Below are 23,696 nucleotides of genomic sequence, written 5' to 3'. Positions count from 1 at the left end.
GCTTCATCCCGAGCACTCCGGTCTTCAGGTCAGAGGTCACTGTTGGTCCCACGCACTGGGTTCAAACCCTGTGTGGGGATCGGTCTCCTCGGGCACCGAGGCTGTCGTCTTTACGCTGTGCACACTCCACTGTCTCCTTTAAAAAGCAGTTGAAGACATTTTTATACAAACAAGCTTTTAATCTTTTCACTGTTTTCTATTATTTTATTTATATTTCTGGATTTATTGTGAAGCACTTTGTGATTTTATTCTGTGAATTGTGCTATATAAATAAATTTTGCTCACCGTATTTTCCGCACTATAAGGCGCACCAGATTATAAGGCACATTAAGACAAACAGTCAGATAACTCGACCTTTATTAAGCTCATTCACAGTAACTCTTAACACTGTTAAGCTGTAACACATTAAATATTGAAGAATACACTCACTTTTTCCTGTACATTAACTTCCACAATTCCATCAAGTTCTTCACCTCCCGTGTCTGAGTTACGGTAAACAGCTGGGCAATTTCGGCATCAAGCATGCCCGGATCGCTCTCATCATTATCTGAATCAGTCTCGTTGCTGTTACTTAGCTGTTCAGTGATTATTCCAGCCTGAAAGCTCAGACGACACTTGAAACTGATACCTTAGCCCAAGCATCCACGATCCATTGGCAGGTAGTGGCGTAACTTGCTCCGCGTGGCCTCCCTGTCTTGGTGAATGTGTGCTCGCCTTCTGTCATCCAATGCTCCCACGCAGCTCGTAATTTAACTTTGAACAACCAATGGTTGGAGTTCTTTGGTTAATCCACCCGGAATGACGGCAAGCTCCGAATTAGTTTGCTTCACTTGGGTTTTGACAGCCTCGGTGAGATGGGCGCGCATGGAGTCGTAGATCAAAAGAGACGGAGATTTGTGGAAAAAGCCACCCGGTCTCTTGACATAAACTCAGCCACTCGCTCATCTTCTCCTCGTCCATCCAGCCCTTTGAGTTAGCCTTGACGATGACGCCGGCCGGAAACTTTTCTACTTTTCTTTTGCCAAAGTCTTCCTCTTGAAAATGACCATGGGTGGTAGTTTCTGGCCATTAGCTTGGCAGCCCAGAACTACAGTGGAGGATGACTTCTCGTTCCCTGTGGTGCATATAGATACCGTACTGGTGCCTGTTTTCTCAACAGTACGGTTCACGGGGATGTCAAAGGTGAGGAGGACCTCGTCCATGCTAGTGATGTGTTCTGGCCGGATCTTCTTTCCAGTGATCTCATTCTGGCAGTAGGTGCTGAAAATGGCCAACTTTTCTTTGGCAGTTGCTGTGAGACAGTAGTTCTTGTGCGGATTGAGAGATTATGCCTTTTCATAAAACGGAAGCACCAAGAAGGTCGCCCTCGAAAGTCGTTGATCTCCATGTCACGTGTTGCTGTAGCCTTGAGTCGAACAGAGACTGTAGAGACACTTCTGCCTGCTGTTCTCTGTTCAATAACCCACTGTTCAATTTTGTCCTCTGCCATCGCGCCGTGTTCCCTCGGAAACTCCTTTTGGTCTTCTTTACTTGTTTTAGGTCATCTTCGTGCTTCCTCCACTTGCGCACCACCGACTTATTAATGCCGAATTGCCTCGCAGCTGCTCTATTTCCATTTTCTACTGCATAACTGATTGTTTAAAATCCGCTTCGTAAGCATAACACGGTAATGTTGTGTTGAAGCACAGTACGTATTACTCCATGAGGCTCCTTGCAACGGTAACCGTAATGCTCCGAGAAAGTGGCACTAAAAGGTTTTTTTGACAGATTTTTGAGCATCGTGTACCACGTAAAATCGGTTCACGGTCAGGAAGCACAAAGCAAATTTCATACATAAGGCACACCAGATTATAAGGCGCACTGTCGATTTAAGGATTTTACGTGCGCCTTATAGTACGGTAAATACGGTACTTACTAATCTTAAAAGTGGTGTCTGTCTCCTGAATCCAAACTGGAAGCTGGTTCCACAGAAGAGAGGCCTGAAAACTGAAGGCTCTGCCTGTCACGGCCCCTCCCCTCTGTGAACAGACTGCTGTGGGAGGGGCTTCAGTCGGCCTTTTATTACATCACTTCCAGGCAGAGCGACATTTGACGGTGGAGGTTTAGTGTTTTTGAGTGAACTTTAAAGAAGTCAGATTTAAGAGGAGTCAGAGACATTGGTTCATTGATTATTGACAATCGTATTATTAGTTTCATGTAAACACTGAGGACGAGCAGACTCCCCGGCTCCTGCTTCGTTTCCTGCTCTCAGCTGAGTGAGGTGGACCCTGTAGAGCAGCAGGGTCATGTGACACACCTCAGTCTGAGCACGTCCCAGAATCCCACCCCCCCGCTCACCTGTGCCGATGTCACAGCGGCTCGCGGTCTGTTTTCCCAGCATGCATCATTCACAGACACAGAACTTCAGCTGTAATGACTTCAGGTAAAACCACCTGCTGCCCCCTGCTGCCCCCTGCTGGCCGGAGCCTCCATTACAGTCTGCAGAGTCAGCAAAGAAAAACTGAAATAAACGTTCGGAGTCTCAAAGGCATTCAAACATGAATAAAGCCCCGCCCCCTTATGGTCACCAGGACAGTCACCGTCACCTGACCTGAAACAAAATGCAAGTACTTAAAATAAATAAGTAATGTAACTTAATTTAGAATCAGTCCTACTAACTGACAAAGTTCATCTAACATTTTCTTCTATTTCAGTTCAACTCACCATTTCTAGTATTTTCCATATTGAGTACCTGCTACTTTAAAAGCATAATTTCATTTTGTCAAGTCATCTTTGGAAGGTTTTGATTTCAGGGAAAAATTTGAACATTAAAGATATTAGTCTTTAGTGTAACTGATTCAGGTGAGAAACACAAAACAGTGAAAGTAAAATGTCTTTCATCAGTTGCTCACAGGTTGTTGCAGTGACGTCATGCACAACAGTTAACTCATTATTTTTGGTTTTGCTTCTATTTCTTTTTGAAACTTTACACAAATATTTTAAACATTTGAAAAACTAAAAACTGTGCTTTTTTTTGGAAGTCGAATTTCCCAGAGGAACCCACCCGAGGGATTAATAAAGTTCTATCTTATCTTATCTTATCTTAACTACTTGACTAAAAACAACAAATTTACTGAATTCATTCAGCTAATAAGTTAGCGCAGCCACCTGACTACGCTAGCTGACCGAGTTCACAGGTGAGGCAGACTGCTCACTTTTTAAACCACGGACAGTGTTATTTTATTTTTCCTTTTTTGACACATGCTCTCTATTGTAAGCAGACACGATGACAACGTTTTTTAAATTTAAGGGGATAGAATGAAGATTGCAAAACTGGTAAAAACTGCTGTGAGTAATTGTTAGGTAAGTGACACGAGCTGGATCAGAGAAGCTACCCTTGAGTTACACGACCTGCACGTCTGCCTAATTAGGCGTTTTACAAGAACGTCTAATTAGCAGAAACCAATGTGCCGGCCTCTTCACCCACTTCACTCACAAAGATGCTGGCAGGTCAAAACTTCCCTGAGAAGAGCCAGAACTATCACGAGTTCCTCCCGTCTCCCCCTTAGTGGGTTTTTCAAATGTTGTAACATGAGTGTGAAACACACCTCTGTGGACCAACGTGAAAGGAAAATGATTGGTTCAAGTCACTCAGGTCAATGCAGCCGTTTTATAGGATGTGAGCTGGCAAGAGCAGGGCTGTGATTGATCAACCATGTGTAGAAATTAGAGAAGTGTGAAATCACTCATAAGTTGCGTATGTGTACGTGTGACATGTTCGCTTTATGTTCCATTACTGATAACTGAGTGATAATGTTTGTGATGGATTGTGAAAGTTGAATGTTTATACGTGTGTGTGTGTCTCCTGCTGCTGGGACTTCTTGATGGTTTTTACTAATAAGAAAAACAAACATAATAATACATTTTATTTGAAAGCGCCCAGAACACTCAAGGACACTGTACAAGGTAGAATAATAAAAGGAACATAAACGCAAACAGTTTACACAATCATAAAAGCATAAGACATAAAACAAATGTAAAATAGCAGAGTGGAGAGGTTATGTGGGATAAGCTGTTTTGAACAAGTGAGTTTTGAATTGGGACTTAAAGAGAGAGAAGGAAGAGATATTTCTTAAATCAGGAGGTCGGGAATTCCAGAGTCGAGGAGCAGCTGAAAGCTCCCCATGGTGGCAAGACGGAGGGGACATAGAGAGAAAGGGAAGAAGTAGATCTGAGACACCGAGATGGGGCGGTGATCCGAACCAGGTCAGAGAGATATGGAGGAGACAGATGATGAATAGCCTTAAATGTGTACAAGAGTATTTTGAAATTGATGCCATATTTGACTGGAAGCCAATGAAGCTGCTGCAGGACAGGAGTGATGTGGTGGACAGAAGGGGTCCTGGAGATGATACGGGCAGCAGAGTTCTGGACGCGTTGGAGCTTGTGGATGGATGTTTGAGTAAGACCAAAAAGAAGTGAATTACAATAATCAATCCAGGAAGTAACAAGGCTGTGGACAAGAATGGCAGCAGCATGTGGGGTGAGGAAAGGACGGAGACGATTAATGTTGCGCAATTAAAAATATGCAAACCGAGTAATATTATTAATGTGTGAATTGAAAGATAGAGTGCTGTCGAGGATGACACCCAAGCTTTTCACAGAGGAAGAAACAAAGACCGGCGAGTTATTGATAGTAACAGAGAAACTGTTGGTTCTGGATAATGTAGATTTAGTGCCGACCAAGAGGAGCTCGGATTTGTTACTGTTGAGTTTGAGAAAATAAGAAGAGAACCTGTGCTTGTCCTGCTAGACCTCAGTGCAGCGTTCGATACTGTCGACCATAATATCCTATTAGAGCGATTAGAACATGCTGTAGGTATTACAGGTACTGCACTGCAGTGGTTTGTATCATATCTATCTAATAGACTCCAGTTTGTGCATGTAAATGGAGAGTCCTCTTCACACACTGAGGTTAATTATGGAGTTCCACAGGGTTCAGTGCTAGGACCAATTCTGTTTACATTATACATGCTTCCCTTAGGCAGCATCATTAGAAGACATAGCATACATTTACACTGCTATGCAGATGACACCCAGCTCTATCTGTCCATGAAGCCAGATAACACACACCAATGAGTTAAACTGCAGGAATGTCTTAAAGACATAAAGACCTGGATGGCCGCTAACTTTCTGCTTCTTAATTCAGATCAAACTGAGGTTATTGTACTCGGCCCTGAAAATCTTAGAAATATGGTATCTAAGCAGATTCTTACTCTGGATGGCATTACCTTGGCCTCCAGTAACTCTGTGAGGAACCTTGGAGTCATTTTTGACCAGGACATGTCCTTCAATGCACATATTAAACAAATATGTAAGACTGCGTTCTTCCATTTGTGCAACATCTCTAAAGTTAGAAATATCCTGTCTCAGAGTGACGCTGAAAAACTAGTTCATGCATTTATTACTTCCAGGCTGGACGACTGTAATTCATTATTATCAGGAAGTCCTAAAAACTCCCTGAAAAGCCTTCAGCTAATCCAAAATGCTGCAGCAAGAGTCCTGACAGGGACTAGAAAGAGAGAGCAGATTTCTCCTGTTTTGGCTTCCTGTTAAATCCAGAATTCAAAATCCTGCTCCTCACATACAAGGTCTTAAATAATCAGGCCCATCTTATCTTAATGACCTTGTAGTACCATATCACCCTATTAGAGCACTTCGCTCTCGCTCTGCAGGCCTACTTGTTGTTCCTAGAGTATTTAAAAGTAGAATGGGAGGCAGAGCCTTCAGTTTTCAGGCCCCTCTTCTGTGGAACCAGCTTCCAGTTTGGATTCAGGAGACAGACACTATCTCTACTTTCAAGATCAGGCTTCAAACTTTCCTTTTTGCTAAAGCATATAGTTAGGGCTGGACCAGGTGACCCTGAATCCTCCCTTAGTTATGCTGCAATAGACGTAGGCTGCCGGGGATTCCCATGATGCATTGAGTTTTTCCTTTCCAGTCACCTTTCTCACTCACTATGTGTTAACAGACCTCTCTGCATTGAATCATATCTGTTATTAATCTCTGTCTCTCTTCCACAGCATGTCTTTATCCTGTCTTCCTTCTCTCACCCCAACCGGTCGCAGCAGATGGCCCCGCCCCTCCCTGAGCCTGGTTCTGTCGGAGGTTTCTTCCTGTTAAAAGGGAGTTTTTCCTTCCCACTGTCGCCAAAGTGCTGCTCATAGGGGGTCATGTGATTGTTGGGCTTTTCTCTGTATCTTTGAAGCGCCTTGAGGCGACTTTTGTTGTGATTTGGCGCTATATAAATAAAATTGAATTGAATTGAATTGAATCTGTTCTTCCCGTATGCAAACTGGTGGAGATTGAATGTGGCTGGGAGTCCTCTCGAGACACTTCGAGATGACTGGAGTAAGAGCCACTGGGCAGAAATCGTTAGGCTAGCTAGACACATGAACAGGTTGGTGGTGCACCTGGGGCCTCACAGTCACCCAGCCGTCCTGTTTTCCCGGCTGCTCAGGGCCTGCCAGACACGGCTGCAGCTCACAGAGGAACACGTTCATCAGCTGGCACATTATCTGCTTACCCACAGCGATAAATCAGCTCCCCGTGTTGTGGTTGCAGTATCTAGTAGTTCCACGTATTGACAACGCTGTCTCCAGATGTTCTCGGCCTTGTTCAGAATTCCCACCTCACCAGCAGTAACCTTCAGCTCCCACTGCTCTCCTCTCTTCTTAGAAACCCGCTTCTGGTGACCACTACTCCCAGTGCTTCCCTTCTATCCAAAGATCTAAACCAGTACAGAGTCCAACACTCTCTACCAGCCTAGTCCGCCTGTCACACTTTCATACTCACACATTTTATTCTGTGTGTGCTAGTCTGCTGAAACGTTAGCCCTGCTCCAGCTTCACTTTACAATGCCAGAGCACTGAGCAAAGAAATCTTTATCTTTCTTTATGTTGGTTACCCAAAATGGACAACGTGGACTTTATGAAGGAGGAAACAAGATCAGGAAAGTCCAACTCTAAAGAAAAACTGCAGTTAAACATGAATTCAGTAGATTTGTTTCATAATAAAACAAATCATAATAAAACAAATCTACTGATTTGTTTTATTATGATTTTATTATGATTTGTTTTATTATAATAAAACAAATCTACTGATTTGTTTTATTATTTCACTTTCATTTCTCATGTGAGAATTGAAAGTGGATCAGCTGTGCTGCCACAGTGCTGATCGTGCTACTTCTTTCCACTCTGTTCATTTCCTCATTTCCCAAACTTGGACTGTTTTATTAGACAGAAATGATGAACACATAAAACTTTAAACACATAATCAGTAATGTTTGAACCCTTCTTTGTTTATTTAACGCTTGTTATTTTTCCTTTTCAGTATAACTCACAATAATCATCGTCAGTCATTCCAGTACAATCCTTAATAGCTGCCCATGGTTTTTGATGACGATCAGTCACGTGTGTTGATATTGTGACTATGATCACATGTCTGCTGTGTATTTAAATGTGGATGTTTCTGTGTGAGATCAGCAGCCGTCCAGCAAACCTCATCCAGCCGACCACGTCTGCACACACGTAAGTCTGCCACCATTCACTCGGCGTCCTCATTTCACTCTTTATTTTACTCTGGTGAAAATCATCTCCCAAGACTTTGGTATCATCTTATTAATTAAAGGTGGTAATAAGCTATTTTTCCCATATGTTCCTCTGGGTTCAGTTTAATGGTTTCAGGCTCAGAGTGGAGACTGTAATATCATAAAAACACAAGGATGCTGTGATTGTGTGCAGATTGTTCTGTTGGCATTTTTTCCTTTTAAAGAGCTTCTTAGTTGGCGCTGTTGCCATTATTACATACTATCCTGATTCCCCTTGTTAAAACCTTTTTATATCTGGATTGATTCTTGATTCGTTCAACTCTGTTTGGTGCAGGAACCCATAATGTCTTTCATCGCTGAGCTCCAAGTGTCTTTGAACAAAGCCGAGGAGTTTGCGCTCCGTGAACAAGGCTTCAAGAAAATCTTTGTTAATCTGAACGAAGGAGCCGGGGGAAACTTCGTCTACCTCTGGTACAAAAAAGGCGATCATGCAATTACCAGGATTCAGATTTCCTTCCACGATGAGATGTCCACGGGTCTGTCCAGTGCAGGGTTCAAAAAGATCGACAAAAACCTGAACGAGGGGGCATGTGGAGGTTCTGTCTACCTGTGGTACTACAAAGGTTCCTTAAAGTACGATGTTCCCATCAGGAAACTCGATGTCTCTGTACAAGCAGGAGATGAACCCTACAAGTATAAACTGGGCTGGGAGAGACTGGCCGGTGACCTGAACCGTGGTGCTGGAGGAAACTGGATCTATCTGTGGTTGAAGAGAGAGAACCCCACCTACATCTGTGACATCAGGGCCACTGCTAAATTTGAGGAAGATGACGACAACTTCAATGATGGCTACATCCGGGTGGATGAAGACACCAACAGGGGAGCAGGAGGGCCCTACATCTTCATCTGGTACCGTCAAACCACAGACCCCAAGGACGCCATCAGTGAGCTGGAAATCTCCTCCAGTGATGTCAAGCAAAAGAGCCTCCAAGACCAAGGCTATGAAATCGTGAACCAGGATCTGAACGAGGGCACCGAGGGAAAGGAGGTGTTCCTGTGGTACAAGAAAGACAGCGGCAGCGCTCCCATCAAGGCCGTCACCGTGCTCGCCGACCCAGCAGCTAAGCAGGCGTATGACAATGACGGGCTCAAAGTGAACCCAGAAAACCTCAACACAGGCAACCCAGGAGCTGCTCCCGTCTACCTGTGCTATCATCAGTGAGAGCGGTCATGGTAAAAGAAGTGAGCACGCTCACTGAGCAGAAACCCAGAGGTCTGATGATGTCTTTTTTCTTTAATGATGTTCAATCACTGTGATCTCAGAGGTTTGTCTGCACCAGCGATCATTGATCCTCCAACCAATCTGATTGATTAGCTGTGAATCACTTTATTCTGTTTATTGTCTCTCTTTCAATAAAGTCTGTTTAGCATCTGAAATCTCTCTGTGTCGTGTGTCAAAGCTTCATCTGTTGCTTGTTAGCAGAGTAAGGTGAGCTCAGCAGGATCAATACATGACTTCATTTAGCAGAAACCCGAGTTCACACTGAACCTCGCAGTAATCACAGCAGTAGGTACGTCCTCTTTGGACTCAGGTTCATCGTGACCAATCAAACAGTACATCTGAGGAGGGCCTTCATATGTCCTGTGTAGAAAAATGCTCAGCAGTATCTGAGCCGAAGGCACGACGGCGTCGCACAGGTGGAACCCGTTTAACAGCAGGACTATGAGCAGCAACTTGGTCAGAGAATACAGCATCCTCGACGTGTAAGTTACAGACAGATGATATGATAACACCGAAGATAATGTGGCACCCTTAACGAGCTGAATGAGATTAAAAGAGTTCACTAAGTCCCAGGAGCTTCTCTGGGTAACACAGGTGGATATTAAAATCACTGAGCAGCAGGATCTGGTCGTATCGTGATGCACAGTCAGCTAGGAAGTCACTCGGATAAAAAAAATCCTTATTATATCTAAGAGGCCGGTAAACTACTGCACACAGCAGCGAAGGGGAGTTCACAGAAACAGAGCTGAAAGCTGGTGCATGTCGATGAGGATCGCTGCTTAAGGTTGAAGTGGGCTTTAAAAACAGCAGCTAACCCTCCGCTGCGACAAGAAGCTCTCAGAGCACTAAAAGATGCACAACCAGCTGGCAGTTCAGAAAAGCTGCTTAACTCACCGGGTGATGTGCAGGTTTCAGTTAGACAGAGGAAATCCAATGAAAAGAAATCCTTCAAAATAAAGGTCTTATTTGCCGGGAGCTGGGTCAGAGACTTCCACGACAACCGGATCCACCGGCCGAAGGTTTGATCGATCTGCTCCCCGCCAGTGAAAGGGCGATGGTGGAGGTTCAGAGTTTTGTATGCCTAGGGGGTTCAGAGGGGAGAGGTGGATGCAGGTCTGGAGGTGGTGTGAGAGAGAGTTCAGCATCCTGACAGCCTGATGGATGAAGCTGTCTCTCAGTCTGCTGGTTCTGGCCTCGAGGCTCTTCAGTCTCCTTCCTGATGGCAGCAAACTGAAGAAGCTGTTGGACGGATGGGTGGAGTCACCTGTGATGCAGAGAGCTTTCAGGTGAGACGGGTGCAGTAGATGTCCTGGAGGGAGGGAACAGAGGTACCCACGATCCTCTCTGCTGCTCTCACTACCCGTCGTAGCTGTTTCCAGCAGCACCCAGGAGCCACACCACACAGTGATGCAGCTGGGAGGATGCTCTCCACGGTGCCTCTGTAGAAGCTGCTCATAGTGGAGGTTGATGCTCTCGCTGTCCTCAGTTTGCAGAGGAAGTAGAGTCGCTGTTGGGCTTTGCTGACCAGGAGAGATGTGCAGGAACTTGGTGCTGCCTACCCTCCACAGCAACACCATTGATGGTTAGTGGGGTGTGCAGAGTGTGAGTTCTCCTGCAGTCTGTGATGATCTCCTTAGTCTTCTCCACATTCAGGGACAGGTTGTTGTTGCTGAACCACTTGGCCAGATGTTTAACTTCAGTCCTGTAGTAGGCCTCATCGTTGTTGCTGATGTGACCTACCACAGCTGTGTCGGCTGCAAACTTGATGAAAAGGTTGGAGCTGTGTGATGGTGTGCAGTCAGTACTGAAACGGGTCCAGGTCGGAGGGAAGAGATGTCTTAACCGTTCAAAGCTTCATGCGAGCAAATCAAAATGTATTTATACAGCACATTTAAAAACAATGTCGATCAAAGTGCTTCACAAACTAAGAGCGAGTAAAATAATTTACCATTTCACTCGCTGGGCCCACGCCCTCATTTTAGGTTTGACAGCGTTTTAGTAGGTAATGCTTTGAGCTGCGGTTTGGGGAAGGCCTCGATGGGGACTGGCGACGGCTCCTGGGCCTGGCAGATCCCCGTGTTACAGAATTGAGAACAAGGAGGGAGGTGCACAGCTTGCAGAACTGGGGGCACCTATATAGATGACAACCGGAAGGAGCACGTTTGGAGGCGTGGCCCTGCTCCTGAGATTCCCATACATAACCTCCAACACAAACATAGCAGCTTGCCAAATGATGATCAACTAACTTAAGTCAAGGCCAAAGTAAAAAGAAGAGTCTTTAAAAGACTGAATAGACTCAGAAGAGCGAATGGCAGTAAGATTGTTCCACAGTCTAGGTGCTGCAATAGCAAAGGCACGATCACCTCTGTTTCAGCCTAGACTTAGGCTGCATTAAGAGCATCTGATTAGAGGATCTTAGTGCTAAAACCGGAGTCATGTGATCATGCATTCTGGCAGCTGATAAAAGGCGTGCAGCAGCGTTCTGTACTAATGCAAACGGTAGAGAGAGGAGTGACGGAGGCCAAAAAAGGGAGTTACAGCAGTCTAGTCTCGAAGTAACGAATGCACGAATCAGCTTCTCAAGGTCCTTGGGGGAAAGCAAAGGCTTGGCTTTAGAAATCTGACATAGCTGATAGAAACTTGATTTAACCACTGTGGATACTTCTTTCTCTCATTTGAAGGAGCTATCCAAGAGTCCCCCTGAGTCTCTAGAGAGGTAGCTAGCAGAGGGCCAAGGGTATCAGTTGGTTCAGAGGGATACGGCTGTAGATTTATGGCTGTCAAAGACAATAACTTCAGCTTTACTCTCATTCAAAGTGAGAGAGTTTTGAGATTACCAGACTCTGACATCATGAAGACAATTAAACAATGTGTGCAATGGATCTGTGACATTCAAGCTCAAAGGGAAATATATTTGAATGTCATTGGCAAAGCAATGGAAAGAAATTTTCTGTATATAGTGACGGAGGCGAGTGCGACCGGACGGTAGTCGTTAAAGCAGGAGTGAGACGACTTCTTCGGTACAGGAATGATTTGAGGGATGTGGGAACGACAGCCTGGCTCACTGATGTACGACCATGCAGCGTTTAAAGTGTGGAAGTAATCACATTACTTTGAGTTTGATTCCATAAAAATAACAGAAACAGCGTCCGCTGTTCACTCTGTGGGAAGAAAACTTCTTTCTACAGCAAAAAATTAAACTTCTAATCTGAGCGAGCAGCGAGCACGCTGCCACGGGAATGTGACATTCACAGAGAAACCCACGGATCCTCCCACTGACATGACCGCTGTGGGCAGACCTCCACCCGCCCCACTCCTTCTAAACAGCTGACAATAGATTTAAGAGCTGCTGAGTCTTTGATTTCATTCATTTCTTCTGTTTTACTTGCATCTGTTTGACAGAGCAGGTTCCAAAACACATGATTTTATTTTATGCTGGAATATGCAGAACACAGGTTTCAGTGTTAAACACGCTTCTTCAGTCAGAATTTAGTTTTTGCTGGATGCATCAAGTTAACAGAGTAAAACAAGTTTTAAAAAGAGACTTTTATATGATGATTATGCAGAATAAATAGAACTGGGCTGAAGGGTCTGTTGCTTTACTACATATTCAGGTGGAGCATCATGTTTTTTAAAAGTAACTAAGTATTAACGTAACTAATTACTTTTGAAAGTAAGTAATCAGGAAAGTAACAGGATTACATTCTTGAAGAAGTAATTAATAATTAGTAACTAATTACTTTTTTCAAGTAACTTGACCAACACTGTATATATGAGATACAGATATACATAATTACTCCCAGCTCGCACCTGCGGGCGGTTTATCCTTCAAGCTCGGGTCCTCTACCAGAGGCCTGGGAGCTTGAGGGTCCTGCGCAGTATCTTAGCTGTTCCCAGGACTGCGCTCTTCTGGACAGAGATCTCCGATGTTGTTCCCGGGATCTGCTGGAGCCACTCGCCTAGCTTGGGAGTCACCGCACCTAGTGCTCCGATTACCACGGGGACCACCGTTACCTTCACCCTCCACATCCTCTCGAGCTCTTCTCTGAGCCCTTGGTATTTCTCCAGCTTCTCGTGTTCCTTCTTCCTGATATTGCTGTCATTCGGAACCGCTACATCGATCACTACGGCCGTCTTCTTCTGTTTGTCTACCACCACTATGTCCGGTTGGTTAGCCACCACCATTTTGTCCGTCTGTATCTGGAAGTCCCACAGGATCTTAGCTCGGTCATTCTCCACCACCCTTGGGGGCATCTCCCATAACCATTTAATATGGAGGGCCAGGAGTCCCAAAATGAATCAAACACATCATTAAATAATCTTTTAAATGTGTCATGAATTTAAATTGTAAATCAGTAATTTATTCAATGTTCAGTTCATTTTTATTTCGAACATATACATTCACCAACAGTCCATAACATCATCCATTCAGCTGTTTGAAAAGCAGTAGGCAGAAGTATACACTTATGTTTATACTTATTTAGCCCCCCTCAGGTTTACGTCTTAATCATTTCCTCGCCAGTCTATTTAAATTTGAACAAGTGTGTCAAATTAATAGAACTGTAATTTAATCATTCATATATTTAATAATTTATTTCCAGTTTTTTCATTCCCATGCATAAATAAATATACTGAACATTAGTTTGCAGAGTTTTGATCAGTGTGAGATTTGCTGCATTTGGCTGTTTAAAAACATTTAAACAGCAAATTAAAAACAAATTGTCCCAAACTGGCTGGAACGACACAGCTGGGAGAGTCTGGATCAGAGCTCACAGACCGCAGAGGCGCGTGATCAGAACTCCTCCTCTTTACTGCGGCACAGCCACAGACCATCCCGACACCGCGCTCACACAGGACGCCGTCAGGAAACTGCAGAAGAAGAAAAACAGGAAGTTTGCTGAACATGGGAATAAAACTGTCACGGTCACGTGACCCAACCTGCTCAGTCAGCTGTCTGGTCACGTGACGTTCTGGGATCAGACGAACGCTTCGGTCGATCTTTGTCACGGCGCCCCGCTCTGAGAACACACTGCCTGGCGGGGGCGCTACAATTCGGCCTTTTGTTCACATCATCTCCCAGAAGACCCGCCCACCCTGCGACATCACCACACACTCACATCAAACCTCACCTTTGTGGCTGAGGCGCCACCGATGACATCACAGCTCAGGATCAAATCAGAGAGCAGAGCCACCTGCAAGAACACAAACTGATGGTTAGATTGTAGCCGTGGACTCCGTGGAAGTCGTGGACGCCACGTGCCGCCTGGATCAGAGTACGCTTCAGTCCGGTTTTGTCACGGCCCCTCCCCTCTGTGAACAGACTGCTGTGGGAGGGGCTTCAGTCGGCCTTTTATTACATCACTTCCAGGCAGAGCGACATTTGACGGTGGAGGTTTAGTGTTTTTGGGTGAACTTTAAAGAAGTCAGATTTAAGAGGAGTCAGAGACATTGGTTCATTGATTATTGACAATCGTATTATTAGTTTCATGTAAACACTGAGGACGAGCAGACTCCCCGGCTCCTGCTTCGTTTCCTGCTCTCAGCTGAGTGAGGTGGACCCTGTAGAGCAGCAGGGTCATGTGACACACCTCAGTCTGAGCACGTCCCAGAATCCCACCCACCCGCTCACCTGTGCCGATGTCACAGCGGCTCTCGGTCCGTTTTCCCAGCATGCATCATTCACAGACACAGAACTTCAGCTGTAATGACTTCAGGTAAAACCACCTGCTGCCCCCTGCTGGCCGGAGCCTCCATTACAGTCTGCAGAGTCAGCAAAGAAAAACTGAAATAAACGTTCGGAGTCTCAAAGGCATTCAAACATGAATAAAGCCCCGCCCCCTATTTTCTTACTAGTCTTCATTTTGAGCTTCAGCTTCAGCAGGTTTCCAGAGTGGCTTTTCATTCGTTTGTCTTTTTTCCAATATCACTGTATTTATGACAAACGCCAGATTTATAAAACGCAGCAAAGATATTCGAACACAATAAACACGCCCATAAAGGAATTTTATCAAATTAACAAATAAAAACAATAAATGTAGTTTAGCTGAGTCCACAACATGGTTTCAGTTGTTAGGGAGCTACAGTGTTTGTGTTTGTGAGGGCCTGAGACGCTGAGGCAGAACTGCACCTGACAGCAGCTCCACAGCCACACCTGCTGGACACCTTCGCTACTGTCACATCTGGATTACAGTACACTGTGACACAGAGACCCACGGGGTCCTTTTTACATCTGTAACCATCAATGATTCTGATCAGCAGTCTCCAAAACACCTGCTGAAGGCTGAGCCTCAGTGAAGTGCGGTAACATCGCAAGGCTGATCTCTTTTAGGAAACTCGCCTCTCCGTCAGCCTCCACTCAAGCCGTCTGCCTCCCGGCACCGGACGGGTAATCTGGCATACCAGGCAGATTACCCGCTGTGAGCCGGACAGCCCGTTGGTTCATTTCCATTACTGACGCTGGACTGAAGGACAGAGATCAGGGCGGGAGAAGCGACGGACAAACAACGCTGAACTGTGACAGTAGGGCTGGGCCAGCTCTGTTCTAGGATGCCCTCTGGACCCAGTGGAGGTGGTGAGTGACAGGAGAACGGCGGCTAAGCTGTCATCCCTGATGGACAACATCTCCCACCCCATGCAGCAGACTGTGACAGCACTGAGCAGCTCCTTCAGTGGGAGACTGCGGCACCCACGGTGTGGGACGGAGAGATTTCGCAGGTCTTTCCTCCCCACTGCTGTCAGACTCCACAACAAAGACTTCAACTGATCAAACACATCCACACATGTGCAATACTTTTCTGGCATCGTATTTTTACTCAGTTGTATAGCATTTGTATTCTATTTTTATCTTATTGTATATTTTATTCTAATGTATATAGTATTTATTCTATTCTATTCTGTACTGTATTTATTCTTATTGTATTCTAATTTTTGCTTCATAACTTTTGCACTGTCCACTTCCTGCTGTGACAAAACAAATTTCCCACGTGTGGGACTAATAAAAGTTATCTTATCTTATCATACCGCTCACGGTAGCACCGGTGTAATGTTGGGCAATGATAGGAAAATGAAACATGGCGATAGAATATGGGTAAAACGTGCATGCGCAGTGCCTTTGTTTTCATACGCACACGGCGGAAAAATCATGGCGGCGACGCAGAATGAGGAGGACGAAAGTGGATCGTTGAATGAAACGGATGAACCAGAACTGGTTTGTAAAAATGCAGCTTCACTGGTGTGGAACTGGTTTAGCTTTCGTCCGTCAGATACACAACAAAGCACTATTTTTGGTGGAGCATGCTAGCGGGCCGCCGTTATTACCGTGTTGTTTGGAAAATACGGCGCACTTAAAATCTGAAAAGTCGACAGAGCCCCTTATAATCCCGTGTGCCTTATGTATGAACTCTGGTTGTGTTTACTGACCTCGAAACGATTTTATGTGCACGGCGCTCGAAAATCTGTCAGATGTTTCAGTACGACTTTGCTGAGCTACGAAGCCGCACCGCTTGATGGATTGTTGGAGCATTACGGCTATCGTAGGCGGAGCCTCGCGGAGTGATACGTAGTGTGCTTCAACATAATATAGACTATGTGCACGTTAGCATATGCTACTTCCGGTGTGGAAACTCCTGTGGGGAGCTGTGTTTCCGGTGTCCTATTCGCGCCTGGTTTACGGTCCAAAACAAGTTAAGCAAATGAATCAAGCGGCGATTTACATTTCTATAGATGTCTCGGGCATTTACCCAACATATCTGTAAATGATGTTCATCGACTTGTCGATATTTTCCCCGCGCCTCAGAGCAAAAGAGAAAAGGATTCAAATGTTATATTTCTCAGCTGTCCCTCGTTTATCGCGGGTGTTATGTTCTAAAAATAACCAGCGAGAGGTGAAATCAAGGAGCCGATTTTATTTTTGACGATGCAAAACGTTTGGTGGACATCGTGGACATACAGCATTGCACTGCAGAGTCACACTGGTAGCATCGATGCAGCGATTCTGTACTGTACAGGAGAGACGGAGGAGATCGTCTGCAGCGATCAGGACGCAGGACACAATGTGCTGTAAAAATAAGCAAACTTGCACTAAAAAATCTGAAACAGCGAGGTGAAAGGTGAAGCGCGTTATAGCGAGGGACCGCTGTAATTTTGAAGGTAAGTCACAACATACCCTTCCTACATACTAATGTATAGAAACCCTTACCAGCAGTCATTCGTTTTTTGTGTGGCTTTTTTCACGGTTTGTTAACATGCTGTGTATCAGAATCAGAATACTTTATTCATCCCGAGGGAAATTAGGGGTTACAGCAGGCAGCACGCTAATGGCGCATGCGCACTCACAAAGGAACCTTCTGACCAACTTTACACAAACATCACATTGGGGAGACATGTCAGAAGGTAGGCTGATAGGAAAAAAACAACGAAAATACACTACATGAGGTAAGAGGAGGAGAAAAAAACTCCACTCAGACTGAGCTCCTGGTGGAAGAACAGTTTGATAAAAGAAAAAACACCTCAGCACAAAAGCACATGACTAACAACACACCATAGAAACACGAGACAAGCAACAGGGGCGGGTAAAGGGTAAGAGAGAGAGCCGGCGTAGACAGCGCATCCGGTCCTGCAGCATCTGTGCTGGTCCAGTTGACTGCTATCATCCCCGGTAGGGCACAAGCATCGAAGGCGTTGGAAAGGGAGGGGGATGAGTGAGTGCTTACCAGTGTAAGTGTGTGTGCGTGTCCATAGTTTAGCTGAGACAGTGTCCTTCGGCCTATCAGGCTAAGTAAACAGTCCTCCAGCCAATCCAGGTGTCCTTCATGGGGCGGGAAGAATAGTCATCACACAGTCGTTATCAGGGAGTTGTTTTGGTGGGCTCCAGCCTTGGGCCTGAAGCTGGCGCCGTGGTGTCCAAATGTTGAATATTGTTGATTTCTCCTTTGTAAGCAGCTCGAATTCTAGCACTCCGAGGCTGGTCTCTCGATCTCCCGTTGAAGAGCTGCGAGCCTCCCCATGATGGTATCAAACTTCTGTTCCGTGGTGTTGTCAGTCTTTTGATCAAATCCATAATTCTCTTTTAGGTTTAGAGAACGACAGTGAGAGACTGTTCCAGGGAAAGTAAATTCACACAAGACAAGACAAGGACATAGAGGCGAAGCAGGGAAGATAAGGGTGAGGAGGAGAGGAGAAAGTGCGACCGCCTTCGCTGAGAGCTCAAGAAGGAGGTGTAGGTGTGTACTTGACGAGCTGATATCGACATAACGGGAAACATCTGGTTTGACTATTCTTCACCTGTAGTTTGAATGCTGAACATTTGCCTGTTTAGATCATGAGACCAGTCACTACACAGAGATGTGCATGTGGACGATGTGTCTTCTGCTGCAGCGATGCAGCTCTGCTTGTGTTGAGTGATGTAAACAGCTGATCGATAAACTCTTTAAACTGATCATTAGATTTTTTATGACACAGCAGCGGTGAGTGTTCCCACCTTCTCTTTGTAACTTAACACCATCTTTCCGTTTTCCAGTTTTGGACATGATTGTGGAGGATATATCTTCGCAGTAGTGATTGACCGCAAAGTAGAGCTACCGGAAATGTACAACCCCACATCCGGTCTCAAACCAGGAAGTTAGCATTGTCTCGTGCACAGGGTCTATTACTGTATTGTGTGTGTAGAGCCTCTTTTTAAGGTTTGTGGATGTTGTACATGGTTATGCTGAGGATATGTCGGCCGGTTTCCACTGGAAATGCCTTTTGGTTAAACTGTTAGCGAGCAATTTGCACTGTTAAATGTTTATATAACTTTAATGCAGATAAAAAACAGCTGGTTGATTAAGTGAACATACATTGATGGTTTTGCACTAATAAAGTGTCAATTATATCGTCAGTTATATCGTTATCGCACATTTTCAAATGTATATGGTGATAAATATTTTATCTGCCCTGCTCTATGTGACAGAGAAAAAGAAACTAAAACACGAGTGTGTCAAATACACCCAGGTGTTAGCAGCAGACAGCAGGGTGGGACGCGGTGACCGTGGACCACAGGCGGAGCCGCACAGCAGCTGTTGTAGATCCACGCACGGTCACTGAGACATAAACGCGACACTTACACAACGACACTAAAGCGACCGGAAGGATTATTTATGATGTAGCGCCGAGTCTGTGAATGACGTCACGCATGTCCTGACTTACATCATTTAAATCTGCAGAATATTCACCAACACGAGCAGAGAAATAAAACACACAGAAACACCGGAAGTGGGTCCTGGGAACCCTACGGCTCACCTAGTCGCCCCGCGGACACGTCCGCGTGGAGCGTCCCGTCGGGTCCCGGTCCACGTCTCAGGCGCACGTGGAGCTCGGATCATGACTGATTATTGAAGACTGATCTGATGAGAAGCCGCGAGTCCGGTCCGCCGACCAATCAGCGCCCACCACCCCGGCTGCTCGAAATTTATTGGTGGATGGAAAACAACGACACGGTGCGTTACCGCCACCGGCTGGCGCGGAGTGTGAACTGCAGCCCTCAGACAAGCCAAACATAAGGCTCGGGGGCCAGAGATGTGACGCACCACGGGGAGCCTACGCTCACATTTTGATCTAAAATGCTCTGTTCTGGGATGCACCCTGGACCCAGTGCAGGGGTGGGAGACAGAAGGACTCTGGCCAAAATAACATCTCCGATGGACAGAGTCTCCCAGCCCATGCATGTAGATGTTGTTGAACTGCAGAGCTCCTGCAGTGACAGGCTGATGCATCCTCGATGCATGAAGGAGCGTTTCCACAGGTCCTTCCTCCCTGCAGCTGTCAGACTGCACAATCAGAACTGCTCCCAACAAACACAGATGTTTACATCTGTGCTGTAACTGCAATAAGTTAATTAACCGATTCGCACTACAACCTGGTTTGCCTCTTACCTGTAGTTATTTAATTTAATTTAATAACTGTACAGTACTCTGTTTATAGTAACGATTGTCCTTAATGTAAATATGTAAGAAAAATTGTGTATGTTTCTGCTCTGTGTCCTGTTTGTTTGTATATGTGTCTTTTTGGCTGCTGTTACAACCAAATTTCTCCTTGTGGGACAATTAAAGGATTATCCTAAAATCTGACAAAATCATAAAATTAGAGAAGAAAGGTTTATTCTTTATATTTTTAAACCCACCAACACGTTTAATGAATCATTTTCTTGAAATACAAAAATGAACGTATGCACAAATTCTGGAGCCTATCCTGGCTCTGCGAGGGCGAGAGGCGGAGTCCACCGAAGGCGTCCGCTATGCACCAACTCCAACACTTCCTCACACGTACTGCGATGATGATAAGCTGGACTCTGCAGGTTTGATGTGAAGCCAGTGAGCCACATGACCTCGGGGTCAGTGTGTCTGCCAAACAAAGATTTACATTTTAAATGAAGGTTTTCCACATAAATGAGTTAAAACTACAAATTTGACCCTTTTGAATGATTTTCTTTACTTCATAAGTCCAGAAAACTTTCAGGGCTGAAAAACTACAAACACTGTAACACCCACTGCAAAACTCACAGTGTTGTTGATGCAGTGATCATCAGTATGAGGGCACATATCACAGTTTGATGTCTTTGACTTAGAGGGAAAATGCATTGTGGGTAAATTTTCAGCGTGGAGCCTGTGGGACAGGTGTGCGTTAACCTGATACCAGGATGGTCTCCTGGCTGGGACTTTCAGTCTTATGTGGAAACAGCCTGTGATTTGGTGCACTGGTGTATAAATATGGTGTTTCTTGTGGTGGTTAGCTGTGGCAGGAAGTCAGCATGAGTTCTGTGGAAAGTGACGAGTGGGTCAGGGTACCGAGTCATACGCTCACTTTTTCCTAAGAATCCTTCGGGTCACATGATCAGTGTCGGGTATATAAAGGCTGCGTTTCTGTGAGGTCAGCAGCTCTCAGCCAATCAGACACCGTCTGCACGGTACGACTCCTCCCTCAGCATACGGGATCTACACCCATCTTAGTTTAGTACTTTCCAGTGTTTTTAGGATCTGACTGAAGCTTTAATCCTACTCACAGCACTTTGATCTGTATTTTAATGGGATTATAGACCCTGGCTCCATTCACATTAACAGCTCTGACTCCTATTATTACAGCTTATTGGAGTTCTGTCAGTGTTTCCTGTTGGAAGTTCACATTTCTGTCACGATATCGCTTTAAAACTCTGTTTGATGCAGAATCCCAGAAAGTCCCACATCAGCAAAGTGTGTCCGTCTCAGGCCGAGGACAAACGGGGTCCACTCAGTCCAGGCTCGCAGTGTGCTAGTCCACCCAGAAGCTGTGAAGAAGAGTATAAAAAGGCTGTGCCAGTGAGAGCTGCCATGGTTGTCATGGTAACAGAGCTGAGCATGCTCACTCTGAGCAGAAACCAGACTCAAGCATCCTGATTTTCTTCAATCCCTGTGATCTCTGAGGTTTGACTCCAGCAGCGATTATCGATCCTATCATCACTCCAATCAATCTGTTTGATTGGCTCTGTTTCAATAAAGTCACAGCCTTTCATTAGAGCTGGGCGATAGAACGATAACGATGTGTATTGTGAAATAACTTTTTCTCGATAGAAAAATTTAACTATTGAGATAGGCCTCACCGCTCTTGTCCTCTTAAAAAAAAAAACCAGCCAATCCAAATTAAGTAGCGCAGAGCCGAACCAATCACAGCCGCAGTGTCACGTCACGTGACTTGTTGCGTACAGCACAAGTGCCAAGCCGCACATGTGTATTTGTTTGGGAAGCAGCCAGCCGCCGTGCCGCCGGGTAACGGAGCAAATGAGTGTGCCGAGAGCGCGACCGAAGGTTACCGAGGAGAAAACAGACGATGGTTCCAACGCCGGAGAGATTGTCGAACGGAAGAGTCACAGAAGCTCCGTAGTGTGAAGGTATTTCTGCTATTTCAAGTCTGACAAAAACAGAGCAGCTGCACTGTAAATGTGCCGAAAGCAAGTCTGGAAATACAATAAAGCGGTGCAGCTCAGTCTCTGACTGGAAGCGCTAATTCGTCATTCGGCTTTTGTCAGACTAAAGTAACTGTTACAGCTGTTTGAAAAGCTCAGCTATACAACAAGGAGAGGTCGAGAATTTCCTTTTAGTTCTCAGTTTAGTTGATGTTGACAAAAGTTAGTCAGTTTTGTCTGATCTTCTGTAAAACAAACTAAGATTTATTTTTAGAATTAATATTTTGTTTCTAAGTGGAATTGACAGTTTAGTCTGTTTTGTTTGTTCTGTTTTGAAACTTAAACGCTTTAGCGGCTGCCTTTTGTGTAGTTTGCAATATTTGCCTTTATTTATCTGAAAAAGTCTCATGTTCCCTAAGTACATCTACCCTGTTGAACTTATTATGGGAAATAAATATTTAAATCAAAACAAGCTGCTGATTATTTCACATTTTACGTGTGAGCAACGGCACATTTAAATCTTACAAATATAGTTATTTGGCTGATATCGTGATAGATATCGTTATCGCCTGAAATGAAAAAAACATATCGTGATATGAAAAAATCTCATATCGCCCAGCTCTACTTTTCATGTGTCAAAGCTTCACCCTCTGTTGGTCTTCCTTGGTCTCTTGTGTTCTGGGGGCCTCTGGATGTCTGGAGTTTTGATCTCCTCCATACCTGCTTCATGCCCTGGAGGACGGGGCTGTGGCCCCCCCACACCCTCTAGCAGATCATTACATGAAGGAACCTTTTAAAAACAAGCGCGTCCATGCTCACAGGTGTACACACGGGTGATCACACCCACAAACTACACCCTTTTTGGCTCCTACCTCAAAGCACACTGTGTTCTGTTGATCTTATGTGCTGCACAATAATGTTTAACATTTAGTATTTACTGTCATATTCCCATATATCATTGTGATGCTGTTTATTCTATTACTCTTGTTCTCTTCTGCTTGTTTTCTTTTTCTTTCTCAGCAGGTGATCCAGGTGATTGATATATGCATTTTTTTTCCTGCTCATTCTGTTGGTTTTTGTTTTTTGCCCTTCTCCCCCGTCCCTCTTTTCAGCTGTTTCTCTTTCTTTCTCCCCTTCTTTCCCCCAGTCAAGTCTGTCCCGTATTCAGTAAGTGAAAATAAAATAAACAATAAAAGGTGAATCAAATGGACCATTACGGCAAGGCTGGGATGGTCAGTTTGGTAAAGTAAATCCGTTGGGCATCTTTCTTTGCCTTTAGACAACAATTCTGATGCAAAAGAGCCAAACGGGACAGGCAAAAAAAATAAATAAATAAAAATCCCAATATAAAGTGAGAGAACACTCTCGATCGTCCCCACAAACCCTCCACACCACATCAGGCACAAAACGAGACCTCGGATCAGGCGAAAAGCAGGAAGCGAAGCCGTCCGTTAACACCGGCACGCCATATCCATCCACTGACATTTTGAAATTCATATAACTCTGTTATAATTCAAACAAAACATTTTCATGACTTTTCCTGAAACGGACTTTTTCATCAAACAGGGAATTTTGAGTTGTGTGTGATCAAAAGAAAAAGATTAAGACCACCTAAAACTGCCCGACGTCATTTTGACTCCTTGGGAATGGATGTAAAACTATTGCCTAGCAACACTTACCGTTTACACGCATGTTGATATGAAGGCGGCTGTACCATGAGCTAAAGCGAGCAGACATTCATCCTTTTAAGTACCTTAAATAAATAAAGTAAACTTCATTTAAAACCAGTCCTAACTCACAGAGCTCCAGTTCATCTAACATTTTCTTCCATTTCACTTTTACTCAGTGCTACATCCTGGACTCTGTTTGGCTGCAGTTCACACTCCACACCAGCAGGTGGCAGTAACACACCA

At 44.8% G+C, this 23,696-nt stretch overlaps 1 protein-coding gene and 1 non-coding gene across 2 annotated transcripts; one reads left to right on the top strand and one right to left on the bottom strand.

Annotated features, from left to right (window-relative positions):
• Positions 1–7,440: 7,440 nt before the first annotated feature.
• LOC113034156 (uncharacterized) lies at positions 7,441–9,025 on the top strand. The gene is made up of 2 exons (XM_026188523.2): positions 7,441–7,568; positions 7,923–9,025. Exon 2 carries the CDS (start codon positions 7,932–7,934, stop codon positions 8,808–8,810), a length of 879 nt encoding a protein of 292 aa, XP_026044308.2. The 5' UTR covers positions 7,441–7,568; positions 7,923–7,931; the 3' UTR covers positions 8,811–9,025.
• A 4,814-nt stretch (positions 9,026–13,839) lies between these two features.
• LOC113034435 (small nucleolar RNA SNORD89) lies at positions 13,840–13,951 on the bottom strand. The gene has a single exon (XR_003274179.1). It is a non-coding gene; the product is annotated as a small nucleolar RNA SNORD89 (small nucleolar RNA).
• Positions 13,952–23,696: the final 9,745 nt, after the last annotated feature.

The sequence above is a fragment of the Astatotilapia calliptera genome, chromosome 12 (assembly GCF_964374335.1).
Source record: "Astatotilapia calliptera chromosome 12, fAstCal68.1, whole genome shotgun sequence".
Classification (NCBI taxonomy): domain Eukaryota; kingdom Metazoa; phylum Chordata; class Actinopteri; order Cichliformes; family Cichlidae; genus Astatotilapia; species Astatotilapia calliptera.
This window is presented reverse-complemented; position numbering and strand designations above follow the sequence as displayed.

Coding starts and splice junctions, on each gene's coding strand:
- LOC113034156 (XM_026188523.2), top strand. CDS start 7,932: ATGTCTTTCATCGCTGAGCTCCAAGTGTCTTTGAACAAAGCCGAGGAG.